A 12,018-nucleotide genomic window follows, 5' to 3' on the forward strand; every position below is an offset into this window, starting at 1 on the left:
TGGTAAATAGAAAAATTAGGAGAGAGACATACGGCCAGTAGAGCTAGAGTGCCCCATTGGGGTTGGGGGTAGGGGGAGATAGTACAGAGTGGGGTCGGAGGGGGAGGTTGTACCCAGATGATGTAGGGCTTTTGAGAACCTATTACACATATGTTGGTCCTTACTCTGGGCGATGTGAAGCTGTTGAGGGGTTTTAAGCTGATGAATGACATGGTCTCTTTGCCTTTGGTCTTGTTTCACTTGGAAGAGACATTTACCCTGCCTCCCCACTCACGGGGATGTGGCCAAAGTTTCCATAAATATTTAACATGTTCACAGCCAGGGACCAAGGGGCAGGGGAAGCATTAAGTGAGATGTTTTTTTCCCACATGCAGTTGAGAGCAGGGGTTTTGCTGCTCTCATATAAGCAGTGTCAAGATCATTCGTATCCTCCTTGTCAATGGAAGAGATGGAGGGTAGGCTAACACCTTCAAAGGGACTTATGCAGAGACACTAGGGAGTAAAAGCCAGAGAATACACAGAGGGCATTTTTACCTTTAGGGTCTGCGTCTCTGGCTTTGGCCATAAGGGTCAGTGGAGGGACAAAGGAGTAGGAGTGAGGAAGGAAGAGATGGGACAGCATCCCTCGGATGTTCAGTTACCATCCTGGTCTCCCTTCTTCAGCCTTAGAGAGTGGACCAGCCAGAGCAACTCGTTTGGACTCTCAGACCTGCTGCTTTGTCTCTACCAACCTTGGCAGGGATCTAGGATCCATTTAGTGGGATCAGGTCCCAGTCAATACAATTGGGGCTCAAATAAGTTCTTAGAACCATAGAGTCTAGGGCCAGGGTCCCAACTTATAGGTAATGGAGTTCCCTTCAAGCCACATAGTTCTTTTTGTTTTTGTTTTTTGTTTTTTTTCTTTTATCAGAGTCCCATACCTCGTGGGTATTTTCTCAATCAGTGGACACCCCAAGTCCTAGCCCATGAGGGCACACCATGTGTTTTGAGTAAAAAGGCCTCCTTTTAAGGAGGATCCCCTTCTAGAGGCTTTGACTAACCAGTCTCTTGGCACCCTTAGAATGAAGTTGAGAGCGTCACAGGGATGCTTAACGAGGCCGAGGGGAAGGCCATTAAGCTGGCCAAGGACGTGGCATCCCTCAGTTCCCAGCTCCAGGACACCCAGGTGAGTGTCCTTCCACATCATTCAGGGGACCTGTGGGGTGGCCTTCCTCGGGGCATGTCCCTGGGACCTCAGTGCATCCCTTTTGCAGGAGCTGCTTCAAGAAGAAACCCGGCAGAAGCTCAACGTGTCTACGAAGCTGCGCCAGCTGGAGGAGGAGCGGAACAGCCTGCAAGACCAGCTGGATGAGGAGATGGAGGCCAAGCAGAACCTGGAGCGCCACATCTCCACTCTCAACATCCAGGTGCCTGCCCCGTGTCCTTGCTTCCATCATGGGTCCTTCTCAACGTCTCTGCGCTGAGATCCCCTGCCGGCAGATCGCGATGGAGTGTTGGTGCGATGTTGCTTGACCCCCCAGCTTCCCCTGCTATTGGGTTTCTCCAACAAGGAGACATGGTCTTCGCTTCTCAGAGTCTGTGGGGCCAGAGACAGGGGTCACTCATGGTCCCCCTCTCACCCTACCCTGGACGCTGTCCTTGTAGCTCTCCGACTCAAAGAAGAAGCTGCAGGACTTTGCCAGCACCGTGGAAGCTCTGGAAGAGGGCAAGAAGAGGTTCCAGAAGGAGATCGAGAACCTCACCCAGCAGTACGAGGAGAAGGCAGCCGCTTACGATAAACTGGAAAAGACCAAGAACAGGCTTCAGCAGGAGCTGGACGACCTGGTCGTCGATTTGGACAACCAGCGGCAACTCGTGTCCAACCTGGAAAAGAAGCAGAGGAAGTTTGATCAGGTAGAGGGAGGGCGTGGGGTGTCCTCCACTCTGGCCGTGGACGCTGGGTTGGGGAATCAGCTCTGCAGAGTATGATGCGTGGCTCCCACCTGTGCCTGCATCCCCTCTCCACTCTGTGGGGAGCCATGGGAGGCTCTCTTATTTTGTCTTGGGCAACCATGGAGCATTAAGGCTACCAGGTCACAGTAAGGATGGCACAGAAGCCTTGATGACTGTGACTTTTCTGGGTACCAGCACCATGAGGGTCACCTGCACACATGGTGATGCCTTCGTTTCTAGCCTCAAGAAGGAAACAGGTGCATATTTTATTCACTAAAAATATGTATTGAATACCTATTGAGTAGTATTCCAAGTAATTCAGTTTCTATACTTTTAATACCGCTCTTCCCTAAGGTTTCATTCTGTAAAATTCCAAGCACACAGCAAAGTTGACAGAACTGTACAGTGAACACCTGTAAGGCCACCACCTGGATTCAGTCATTGACACTGTATTATATGAACTTTATCACATATTTATTTTGAGACAGCGTCTAGCTCTGCCACCCAGGCTGGAGTACAGTGGTGCGATCTCAGCTCACCACAACCTCCGCCTCTGGGTTCAAGCGATTCTCCTGCTTCAGCCTTTCATGTAGCCGGGATTATAGGAGCACACCACTATGTCTGGCTAATTTTTGTATTTTTAGTAGAGATGGGGTTTTGCCATGTTGTCCAGGCTGGTCTCTAACTCCTGGCCTCAAATGATCTGCCTGCCTTGGCCTCCCAAAGTGCTGGGATTATAGGCATGAGCCACTATGCCCGGCCCACATATTTATTTATAAAGACTAATTCTATCTATCATGCCTTATCTCTTGGGTACATTTCAGAGCAAATTACAGATGTCAGTACATTTCCCCTTCCACACCTCAATATTCCGTATTAATTAGAGTTTACTTTTAAACACAATTTTGCTTCTTTTCGAGTAAAACTTACATGTGATGAAATTCAACCATTGTGGAAGTCAGTGTGGCGATTCCTCAGGGATCTAAAACTAGAAATACCATTTGACCCAGCCATCCCATTACTGGGTATATACCCAAAGGACTATAAATCATGCTGCTATAAAGACACATGCACACGTATGTTTATTGCGGCACTATTCACAATAGCAAAGAGTTGGAACCAACCCAAATGTCCAACAACGATAGACTGGATTAAGAAAATGTGGCACATATACACCATGGAATACTATGCAGCCATAAAAAATGATGAGTTCGTGTCCTTTGTAGGGACATGGATGAAACTGGAAAACATCATTCTCAGTAAACTATCGCAAGGACAAAAAACCAAACACCGCATGTTCTCACTCATAGGTGGGAATTGAACAATGAGAACTCATGGACACAGAAAGGGGAACATCACGCTCCGGGGACTGTTGTGGGGTGGGGGGAGGGGGGAGGGACAGCATTAGGAGATACACCTAATGCTAAATGACGAGTTAATGGGTGCAGGAAATCAACATGGCACATGGATACATATGTAACAAACCTGCACATTGTGCACATGTACCCTAAAACCCTAAAGTATAATAAAAAAAAAAGAAATTCACAAATCTTCATTGTACGATAAATGCAGACCCCTGTATGACCCAAACCCCTAAATACCAACTTTTAAGATACATTATTATTTAGTAAATGTGATTTAGTTTACAAGTGACTCAGGGTTATTCTAAAAATCAGTTTGTGAGGCCAGGCATGGTGGCTCACGCCTGTAATCCTAGCACTTTGGAAGGCTGAGGTGGGTGGATCACTTGAGGTCAGGGGTTTGAGACCAGCCTGGCCAACATGGTGCAACTCTGTCTCTACTAAAAGAATTAGTAGCATGGTGGCGCACGCCTGTAATCCCTGCTACTCCGGAGGCTGAGGCAGGAGAATCGCCTGAACCCAGGGTGGGGCGGAGGTTGCAGTGAGCCAAGATTGCGCCACTGCACCCTAGCCTGAGTGATAAGAGCGAAAACTCTGTCTCAAAAATAAATGAGGATTGTACAGTGAGGCTAAATGCCAGATGCCTGCGGGTTCCCTACCCCTTCCTGACTGGCCTCATAGTGTCAGGATTCTAGATAACATCCCAGTTCCTCCTCTTCCCATCAGCCACCTCTCCTCTGGGCTGTCAGCTCATCTTCAGTGCTTCATTATCTGGTTGAAGGCCTGAGGTTGCTTTTATTTTCCTGTCACGTAGAGTATAGTGCAGTGTCACACATAGTGTGGGATTTTTGTGTTGACTGTGCAGTTTAGAGGTCCCTGTCTTTGCTGAATACTGGAAGTTTGGCTTTTGGATGTTACAGTTTATAATCTGCTGTGTTCTCTCTGAAGATGAGGTTAACGTGAGCATGGAATGTTCTCTGAGTTGCTTCTCCAAGCAGAGAGATATGAGTGCAGGGCCACCCATGCTTACCGTTTCCTTACTGAGGCTCTTAGGATACTTTTGTGAGATATTAATAGCTACTTGTGGCCATGAAATAAAATAATAACTAGCTTCTGGCAACTTTAAATGTCACTTTGACCTCAGTGTGCTCTAAGCAACGTGGGCAGCTTTAGTGGTTTTGAAGCACAAGGATTTGGCCAGGTGTGGTGGCTCACACCTGTAATCTCCGTGATTTGGGAGGCTGAGGCAGGAGGCTCACTTGAGGTCAGGAGTTCGAGACCAGCCTGGCCAACATGGCAAAACCGTGTCTCTACTTAAAATACAAAAGTTAGCCACGCGTGTTGGTGGGCACCTGTAATCCCAACTACTCTGGAGGCTGAGGCAGGAGAATCGCTTGAACCCAGTAGGTGGAGGTTGCAGTGAACCAAGACTGTGCCATTGCACTCCAGCCTGGGTGACAAAGTGAGACTCCATCTAAAACCAACCAACCAACCAACAAAAAAAAAACAAGTCAGCTGATTTCTGGCTCTGCATAAGGTTGATGTAGAAGTCAGAACGCCAGATGATTATATAAACTACTCCCATAGCTAACCTACATTGCTTACACCTGCACCTCAATACATTCAGTAGGACACAGGGCTTTTCCCCGGTATTTACAATTCAGTGACGCTGACCCCCGATATGCCTAGAAGTCACCTCTGGGTCTTATGCTGTGTTGTAGTTGTTAGCTGAAGAGAAAAACATCTCTTCCAAATACGCGGATGAGAGGGACAGAGCCGAGGCAGAAGCCAGGGAGAAGGAAACCAAGGCCCTGTCCCTGGCTCGGGCCCTTGAAGAGGCCTTGGAAGCCAAAGAGGAACTCGAGCGGACCAACAAAATGCTCAAAGCCGAAATGGAAGACCTGGTCAGCTCCAAGGATGACGTGGGCAAGAACGTAAGTGGCTTTGGGTTGTTTTTCTCGTCCACGTTTCGCCCGCCCACCCTCTGTGCCGTTCATCAGTCCATGGGAGGCTAGCTCCTGGCCTTTTTCATAGCGAACTATCATCGGAAATGGGAGGAGGTTTTTGGACTGGTGCAGGGGCTGGGAGGGGCTGAGAATGGCAGTCGAGGACGGGTCTGAGTTGGGCCCGAGGATAAGGCTGGGCTCTGAGCTTTCAGGGGCCATCTTGAGTCCCGGCCATGCATCCTGTGGGAGGCCAAAGCCACCTCCCTGACCTCCTGAGGTGCCGCTCACGGTGGGTTTCTCAATCGTCTTCGTGAAGTTGAGTCTCATAGAACGGGGCTGCCTGCTCTGCCGGCAGGTCCATGAGCTGGAGAAGTCCAAGCGGGCCCTGGAGACCCAGATGGAGGAGATGAAGACACAGCTGGAAGAGCTGGAGGACGAGCTGCAGGCCACAGAGGATGCCAAACTGCGGCTGGAAGTCAACATGCAGGCGCTCAAGGGCCAGTTCGAGAGGGATCTCCAAGCCCGGGACGAGCAGAATGAGGAGAAGAGAAGGCAACTGCAGAGACAGGTGCGTGCTGCCGGGGAGGCCAGCAGAGGGAGGTTGGGTGGCTTTTTTCATTCCTATCACCACCTCTCATGGTCGGTGTGGAAACTTTGTTTTCTTTTTTTTTTTTTTTGAAACAAAAGAGTCTCGCTCTGTCATCCAGGCTGGAGTGCAGTGGCATAATCTCAGCTCACTGCAACCTCCATCTCCTGCCTCAGCCTCCCGAGTAGCTTGGATTACAGGCGTATGCCACCGTACCCAGCTAATTTTTTTTTTTTTTTCAGTGGAGATGAGGTTTCACCATGGCCAGGCTGGTCGTGAACTCCTGGCCTCAAGTGATCCATTCTCCTGTTAGCCTCCCAAAGTGCTGGGTTTACAGGCATGAACCACCCATGCCCGGCGAGATTCCGTTTTCTCATCTGCAACTGGGGATGAGATGCCCACCTCACAGGGGGGCTGTGCTGGGGAAGGGGTGCAGTGACGTGCTGCCTGCGTGGGCTAATGGACCTCCCCAGGGGCAAGTGGGGCAGCACACATCTCTCTTCCTCACCCAGCTTCACGAGTATGAGACGGAACTGGAAGACGAGCGAAAGCAACGTGCCCTGGCGGCTGCAGCGAAGAAGAAGCTGGAAGGGGACCTGAAAGACCTGGAGCTTCAGGCCGACTCTGCCATCAAGGGGAGGGAGGAAGCCATCAAGCAGCTACGCAAACTGCAGGTGGGTGACACTAGGAGCTTGGGGCATGGGTGGAGGGAGGGCACCGTTCCCCTCAGGCCACCCAAGTCAGCAGAGCAGGCCCCAGGAAGCAAGCCCGCACCTGCCATTGGTGTGGGTTCAGCTGGGGTTTTTCTGGCACCATTCAGGTTTTGGTGGCTGTCTCCTGCCCTAGGTAGGGCAGCATTATTAGGTATTTGGCCACTGCCCTCCGATCACATCAGGGGCTCGGCTTCTCAGGCAGGTCTGTGGAGCCCACCCAGAATGGTGCTCCCAGCCCGCCACCAGCCACCTGGAACGGAGGGCCATGCTCGTGCAATGGGAACTTCTTTGTGGTCAATTGCAGAAAATCCAAGGGGTGGGTGTGCAAAGCCGAATTGGGCAGCAGAACTTGGGGGAGTAAAGACATCTGAGCTTGTCCTTCCTGTTGACTCATGCAGGCTCAGATGAAGGACTTTCAAAGAGAGCTGGAAGATGCCCGTGCCTCCAGAGATGAGATCTTTGCCACAGCCAAAGAGAATGAGAAGAAAGCCAAGAGCTTGGAAGCAGACCTCATGCAGCTCCAAGAGGTAAAGCCCTGCCTTGCTAGGAGAGCCTCAGATGCGGGTGTCATGGTAGCACCCCTTGGCAGCTCCAGTCAGTGCATTCTCAGATTTCATTTCGTCCTCCTGTGGGGTCCACCTGTCTAGAAAGACACATGCTCCCCCTCCTCTATGTATTCATGAGGCCTCCCCTGACCTCAGAGGAAGAACATGTACTTTCGAGGGTGGCTGAGGAGGCAGGGTGGACTCTCGGTGGGGCTTGGCCTCTCCCTGGCAGACAACAGGCTTCCTACCTCCCACCTAGGACCTCGCCGCAGCTGAGAGGGCTCGCAAACAGGCGGACCTCGAGAAGGAGGAACTGGCAGAGGAGCTGGCCAGTAGCCTGTCGGGAAGGTAGGAAACTGAATGGAGGAAAAGGGCTCTGAAGCAGAGGATTGGGGGAGAGGCAGCATCCTCGACCCCCATTTTATTTTTTAAATTTTTTCGAGACAGAGTTTCATTCTGTCACCCAGGCTGGAGGGCAATAGCACAGCCTTGGCTTGCTGCAACCTCCACCTCCCGGATTTAAGCAATTCTCCTGCCTCAGCCTTCCGAGTAGCTGAGACTACAGGTGTGCACCACCGTGCCTGGCTAACTTGTGTATTTTTAGTAGAGGTGGGATTTCACCGTGTTGGCCAGGCTAGTCTTGAACTCCTGACCTTAGGTGATCCTCCTACCTTGGCCTCCCAAAGTGCTGTGATTACAGGTGTGAGCCACCATGCCTGGCCCTGGACCCCCATTTCATTTGTCAGCTGCTGCTGACAAAGCGTCCTCTGAGATTGGGGACAGACCCATGGTGGTTAGGTTTTCCCTCAGCGCTTTCATGTCTCTGTTTGGGGGTGTGGCTGCTTTCATTCATTCCCAGTAAGTAGCTGTGTGGGTAGAAGGGGAGGCCAGGAAGAGTCAGGGAGGAGTGTGCTGGTCCCCATCCCAATCCCAGCTTCGCTGACACGGACCCGGCCCGAGTCCCAGCCGTCCACTTCCTAGCTGTGTAACTACAGATGAGTCTTCTAATCTTCTCCAAGCCTCAGTTTCCCCCATTAGATGATGAGGGCAATCCCCCTGAGGCATCACTCCAAGGAGGGGGCATCTGCTAAGCCAGGGGAGGGTAGAGGCCCCCACCATGGCTGCCCTTCCCCCAGGAACGCACTCCAGGACGAGAAGCGCCGCCTGGAGGCCCGGATCGCCCAGCTGGAGGAAGAGCTGGAGGAGGAGCAGGGCAACATGGAGGCCATGAGCGACCGGGTCCGCAAAGCCACACAGCAGGTGAGGGCCGCCTGGACACCACAGTCTCGCTGCCTACTGTCTCTCCTGCAGCAGGATCCTGCACCAGTCAACACATGCGTGGCGGCTTCCTGTGTGCAGGCCCTGGATTGAGGGACAAGAGGGTGGTGGGGCCTGAGAGTAGAGATCAAGGGCCCTTACACCAGTGCCCAGACTGCTGTCTTCAGAATACCCCTCTCCACGCTGCAGTGTCTCATTTTCAAGCCACGGCGTGTCTGGCTCCCTGTACCTCACGGCCATCCCTGGAGTCTGGGCCTTGGGACGCTCTTTCATTGTGTTTCCCCCCAGCTGAAGCTCTGACCTTATCCAGTGAGCCCTTGGTGATGTCACTGAGCACCAGTTCCATGGTGGGCACTAGGGACCATCCTGTGACCTGCAGCCCCTTGTGGTGTAGGGTGAACAGGCATCATTCTCCAGGTGACTCCAGGACAGAGAAAGCAAGGGACAAGTCACTCGCTCAGGCTGGGTGGCACTGTGACACTTGTGGAAGCACCTTTTTTTTTTTGGAGACAGGGTCTCACTCTGTTGCCCAGGCTGGAGTGCAGTGACGCAATCTTGGCTCACTGCAACCTCTGCCTCCCAAGTTCAAGGGATTCTCCTGCTTCAGCCTCCCAAGTAGCTGGGACTATAGACACATGCCACCACTGCCCGGCTAATTTTTGTATTTTTAATAGAGACGGGGTTTCACCATGTTGGCCGGGCAGGTCTCGAACTCCTGACCTCAAGTGATCTGCCTGCCTCTGCTTCCAAAAGTGCTGGGATTAGAGGCGTGCGCCACCACGCCCGGCCTGGAAGAAGCTCTTGAGTGGAGTTTTACAGGATGAAGGAGAGGAGGACAGGGCGCCCGGTATCAAGGGACTCGTGCAGAGGCCAAACAAGGCTGGAGGCAGCAGGAAGAGGTGCATGGTCTCAGTGTGCTGTCCTGGGCTTCCCTGAGTCCACCTCACAGCCTTCACTCTCCTCCCCAGGCCGAGCAGCTCAGCAACGAGCTGGCCACGGAGCGCAGCACGGCCCAGAAGAATGAGAGTGCCCGGCAGCAGCTCGAGCGGCAGAACAAGGAGCTCCGGAGCAAGCTCCAGGAGATGGAGGGGGCCGTCAAGTCCAAGTTCAAGTCCACCATCGCCGCACTGGAGGCCAAGATTGCACAGCTGGAGGAGCAGGTCGAGCAGGAGGCCAGGTATGTGGGTCTGGAGTTCCGAACCCAGTTTGCAGGGGGGTGATGGACAGCAGGGGTCATAGTGAAGTCAGGGAACCTCTTCCAGCATCAGTTCTGGCTTGTAAGAAGCAAGCTCTGTGATGCCCATAGTGCATGTGTGTCGTGAGAACTGAATGTAAACACAGCAAAGTGTCTTGCTGGTGCCTGGGCTAGAGCAAACACCTAAAATGTGAGCTGCTCTTAGCATCTCCATGGTCCTCCTGACATTAACCAGCCTTCCCAGCAGTACATGTGGCTTTTCCAGCCTCTGTGGGGACAAGCATGCTGACAGACCAAAAATCCAACCAGGCTGGACATGGTGGCTCAGGCCTGTAATCCCAGCAATTTGGAAGGCCGAGGCAGGTGGATCGCTTAAGGTCAGGAGTTTGAGACCAGCCTGGCCAACATGGTGAAACCCTGTCTATACCAAAAATTAGCCGGGTGTGGCGGCACATGTCTATAATCCCAGCTACTCAGGAGGCTGAGGCAGGAGAATCACTCCAACGTGACACGTGGAGGTTGCAGTGAGCTGAGATCGTGCCACTGCACTGCAGCCTGGGTGACAGAGTGGGACCCTGCCACACACATACACACACCAAAAAAAACCCCCAAAACAAAAGTCCAACCGGCAACCCATTCAGTACACACACTGGAAGCTGCCTTAATTATGGGTCGAATGAGGCATATGATCACAGCACATTTCTTACCATTGGATTCTAAGGAATCTCACCCATTCTCTTCTCTTCTAGCAGCTTTTTCAGTAATTCATACGCCCTGCAATGCACCCATTTAAAGTGTACAATTCAAGGGCTATTCATATATTCACAAACATGTAAAACGATCACCACAGTCATTTTGAGAACATTTTCATCAGCTCAAAAAGAAACCCCAGGCTAGATGTGGTAGCTCATGCCCATAATCCCGGCACGTTGGGAGGCTGAGGTAGGTGGGAGCAGCAGCCGAGTCCAGGAGTTCGAGACCAGTCTGGGCAGCATAGCGAGACTTTTTTTTTTTTTTTTTTTGAGACATAGTCTCACTCTGTTTCCCAGGCTGGAGTGCAGTGGTGCGATCTTGGCTCACTGCAACCTCCGCCTCCTGGGTTCAAGCAATTCTCCCGCCTTAGCCTCCCAAGTAGCTGCAACTACACGTGTGCTGCAACTACAGGTGCACACCACCAGACCCAGCTAATAACTGTATTTTTTAGTAGAGATGGGGTTTCACCATGTTGGCCAGGCTGGTCTTGAACTCCTGACCACAGGTGATCTGCCCACCTCGGCCTCCCAAAGTACTGGGATTACAGGTGTGAGCCACCACGCCTGGCCAGAGACTCCATTTCTATGAAAAACTTTTAAAAAGTCTGGGCGTGGTGGTGTACGCCTGTAGTCCCAGCTACTTGTGGGAGGCTGAGGTGGGAGGATTGCTTGAGCCAGGAGTTCAAGGCTGCAGTGAACTATGAACTAGGGTGGACAGCAGGCATTGGAGCACCACTGCACTCCAGCCTGGGTGACAGAGCAAGACCTTGTCTCCTCCCCGCAAAAAAAAAAAAAAAAAATAGAAACCCCAGGCCCTGTAGCCACTCCCTTCAGTCTCTGGCAACCATAATCTACTTTCTGTCTCTATGGATTTATCTATTCTGGACAATTGATATCAATGGAATCACACACTATGTCGTCTGCTATGTGTCTTCTTTCACTTGGCAAGAATTCCAGGCTCATCCATGCTGTGGCATGTATTAATACTTTATTCCTTTTCATGGCTGAATACTATTTCACCATCTGACTGATCCTTGGGAGGAGTCCAGATATGCGGCTCAGGAAAGCACTCAAGATGCCCCCTCCGGGTGACATACCAGCTGCAAGGGGTGCCACCCTCCTCGGAAACCACCTGTTTTCCTTGCTGTTTGCAGAGAGAAACAGGCGGCCACCAAGTCACTGAAGCAGAAAGACAAGAAGCTGAAGGAAGTCTTGCTGCAGGTGGAGGACGAGCGCAAGATGGCCGAGCAGTACAAGGAGCAGGTAGTCCCTGCCGCCCAGCCTCCCCCGAGCCCCCAGCCCCCAGCCCCCAGCCGGCCTCCCCTAACCACCCCTCCAACTCTCTGCGACAGGCAGAGAAAGGCAATGCCAGGGTCAAGCAGCTCAAGAGGCAGCTGGAGGAGGCAGAGGAGGAGTCCCAGCGCATCAATGCTAACCGCAGGAAGCTGCAGCGGGAGCTGGATGAGGCCACGGAGAGCAATGAGGCCATGGGCCGCGAGGTGAACGCACTCAAGAGCAAGCTCAGGTGAGGAGCCCGTGGCCCGGTAGGACCCCGTGTCTCAGGCCAGACAAACGCGCTGGGGGCTCGGGCTCCCTTCGGCCTGCAAATGCCCCCTGTGCCCATAGCCGCCACTCCCTTCTGTGGTTTATTCCTGCTCCTCTTTAATCACTAAGTTTAGTGTGGGCCAGGCACTGAGGCTGGCCCAGATC

The 12,018-nt window shown here is 52.3% G+C and overlaps 1 protein-coding gene across 4 annotated transcripts in view; it reads left to right on the plus strand.

Annotated features, from left to right (window-relative positions):
• MYH11 (myosin heavy chain 11) overlaps positions 1–12,018 on the plus strand; it is a 158,407-nt gene that overhangs the window by 134,439 nt on the left and 11,950 nt on the right. For all 4 annotated transcript variants that reach the window (XM_055253361.2, XM_055253362.2, XM_063623685.1 and 1 more), the window contains 12 exons: positions 1,061–1,165; positions 1,254–1,406; positions 1,645–1,893; positions 5,015–5,227; positions 5,595–5,807; positions 6,338–6,499; positions 6,937–7,065; positions 7,343–7,431; positions 8,220–8,343; positions 9,330–9,538; positions 11,463–11,571; positions 11,661–11,833. In XM_055253361.2, the coding sequence (XP_055109336.1) occupies positions 1,061–1,165; positions 1,254–1,406; positions 1,645–1,893; positions 5,015–5,227; positions 5,595–5,807; positions 6,338–6,499; positions 6,937–7,065; positions 7,343–7,431; positions 8,220–8,343; positions 9,330–9,538; positions 11,463–11,571; positions 11,661–11,833 (1,928 nt within the window). The remainder of the gene's footprint in view (positions 1–1,060; positions 1,166–1,253; positions 1,407–1,644; positions 1,894–5,014; positions 5,228–5,594; positions 5,808–6,337; positions 6,500–6,936; positions 7,066–7,342; positions 7,432–8,219; positions 8,344–9,329; positions 9,539–11,462; positions 11,572–11,660; positions 11,834–12,018) is intronic.

Source organism: Symphalangus syndactylus, chromosome 18 (assembly GCF_028878055.3).
Source record: "Symphalangus syndactylus isolate Jambi chromosome 18, NHGRI_mSymSyn1-v2.1_pri, whole genome shotgun sequence".
Classification (NCBI taxonomy): Eukaryota; Metazoa; Chordata; class Mammalia; order Primates; family Hylobatidae; genus Symphalangus; species Symphalangus syndactylus.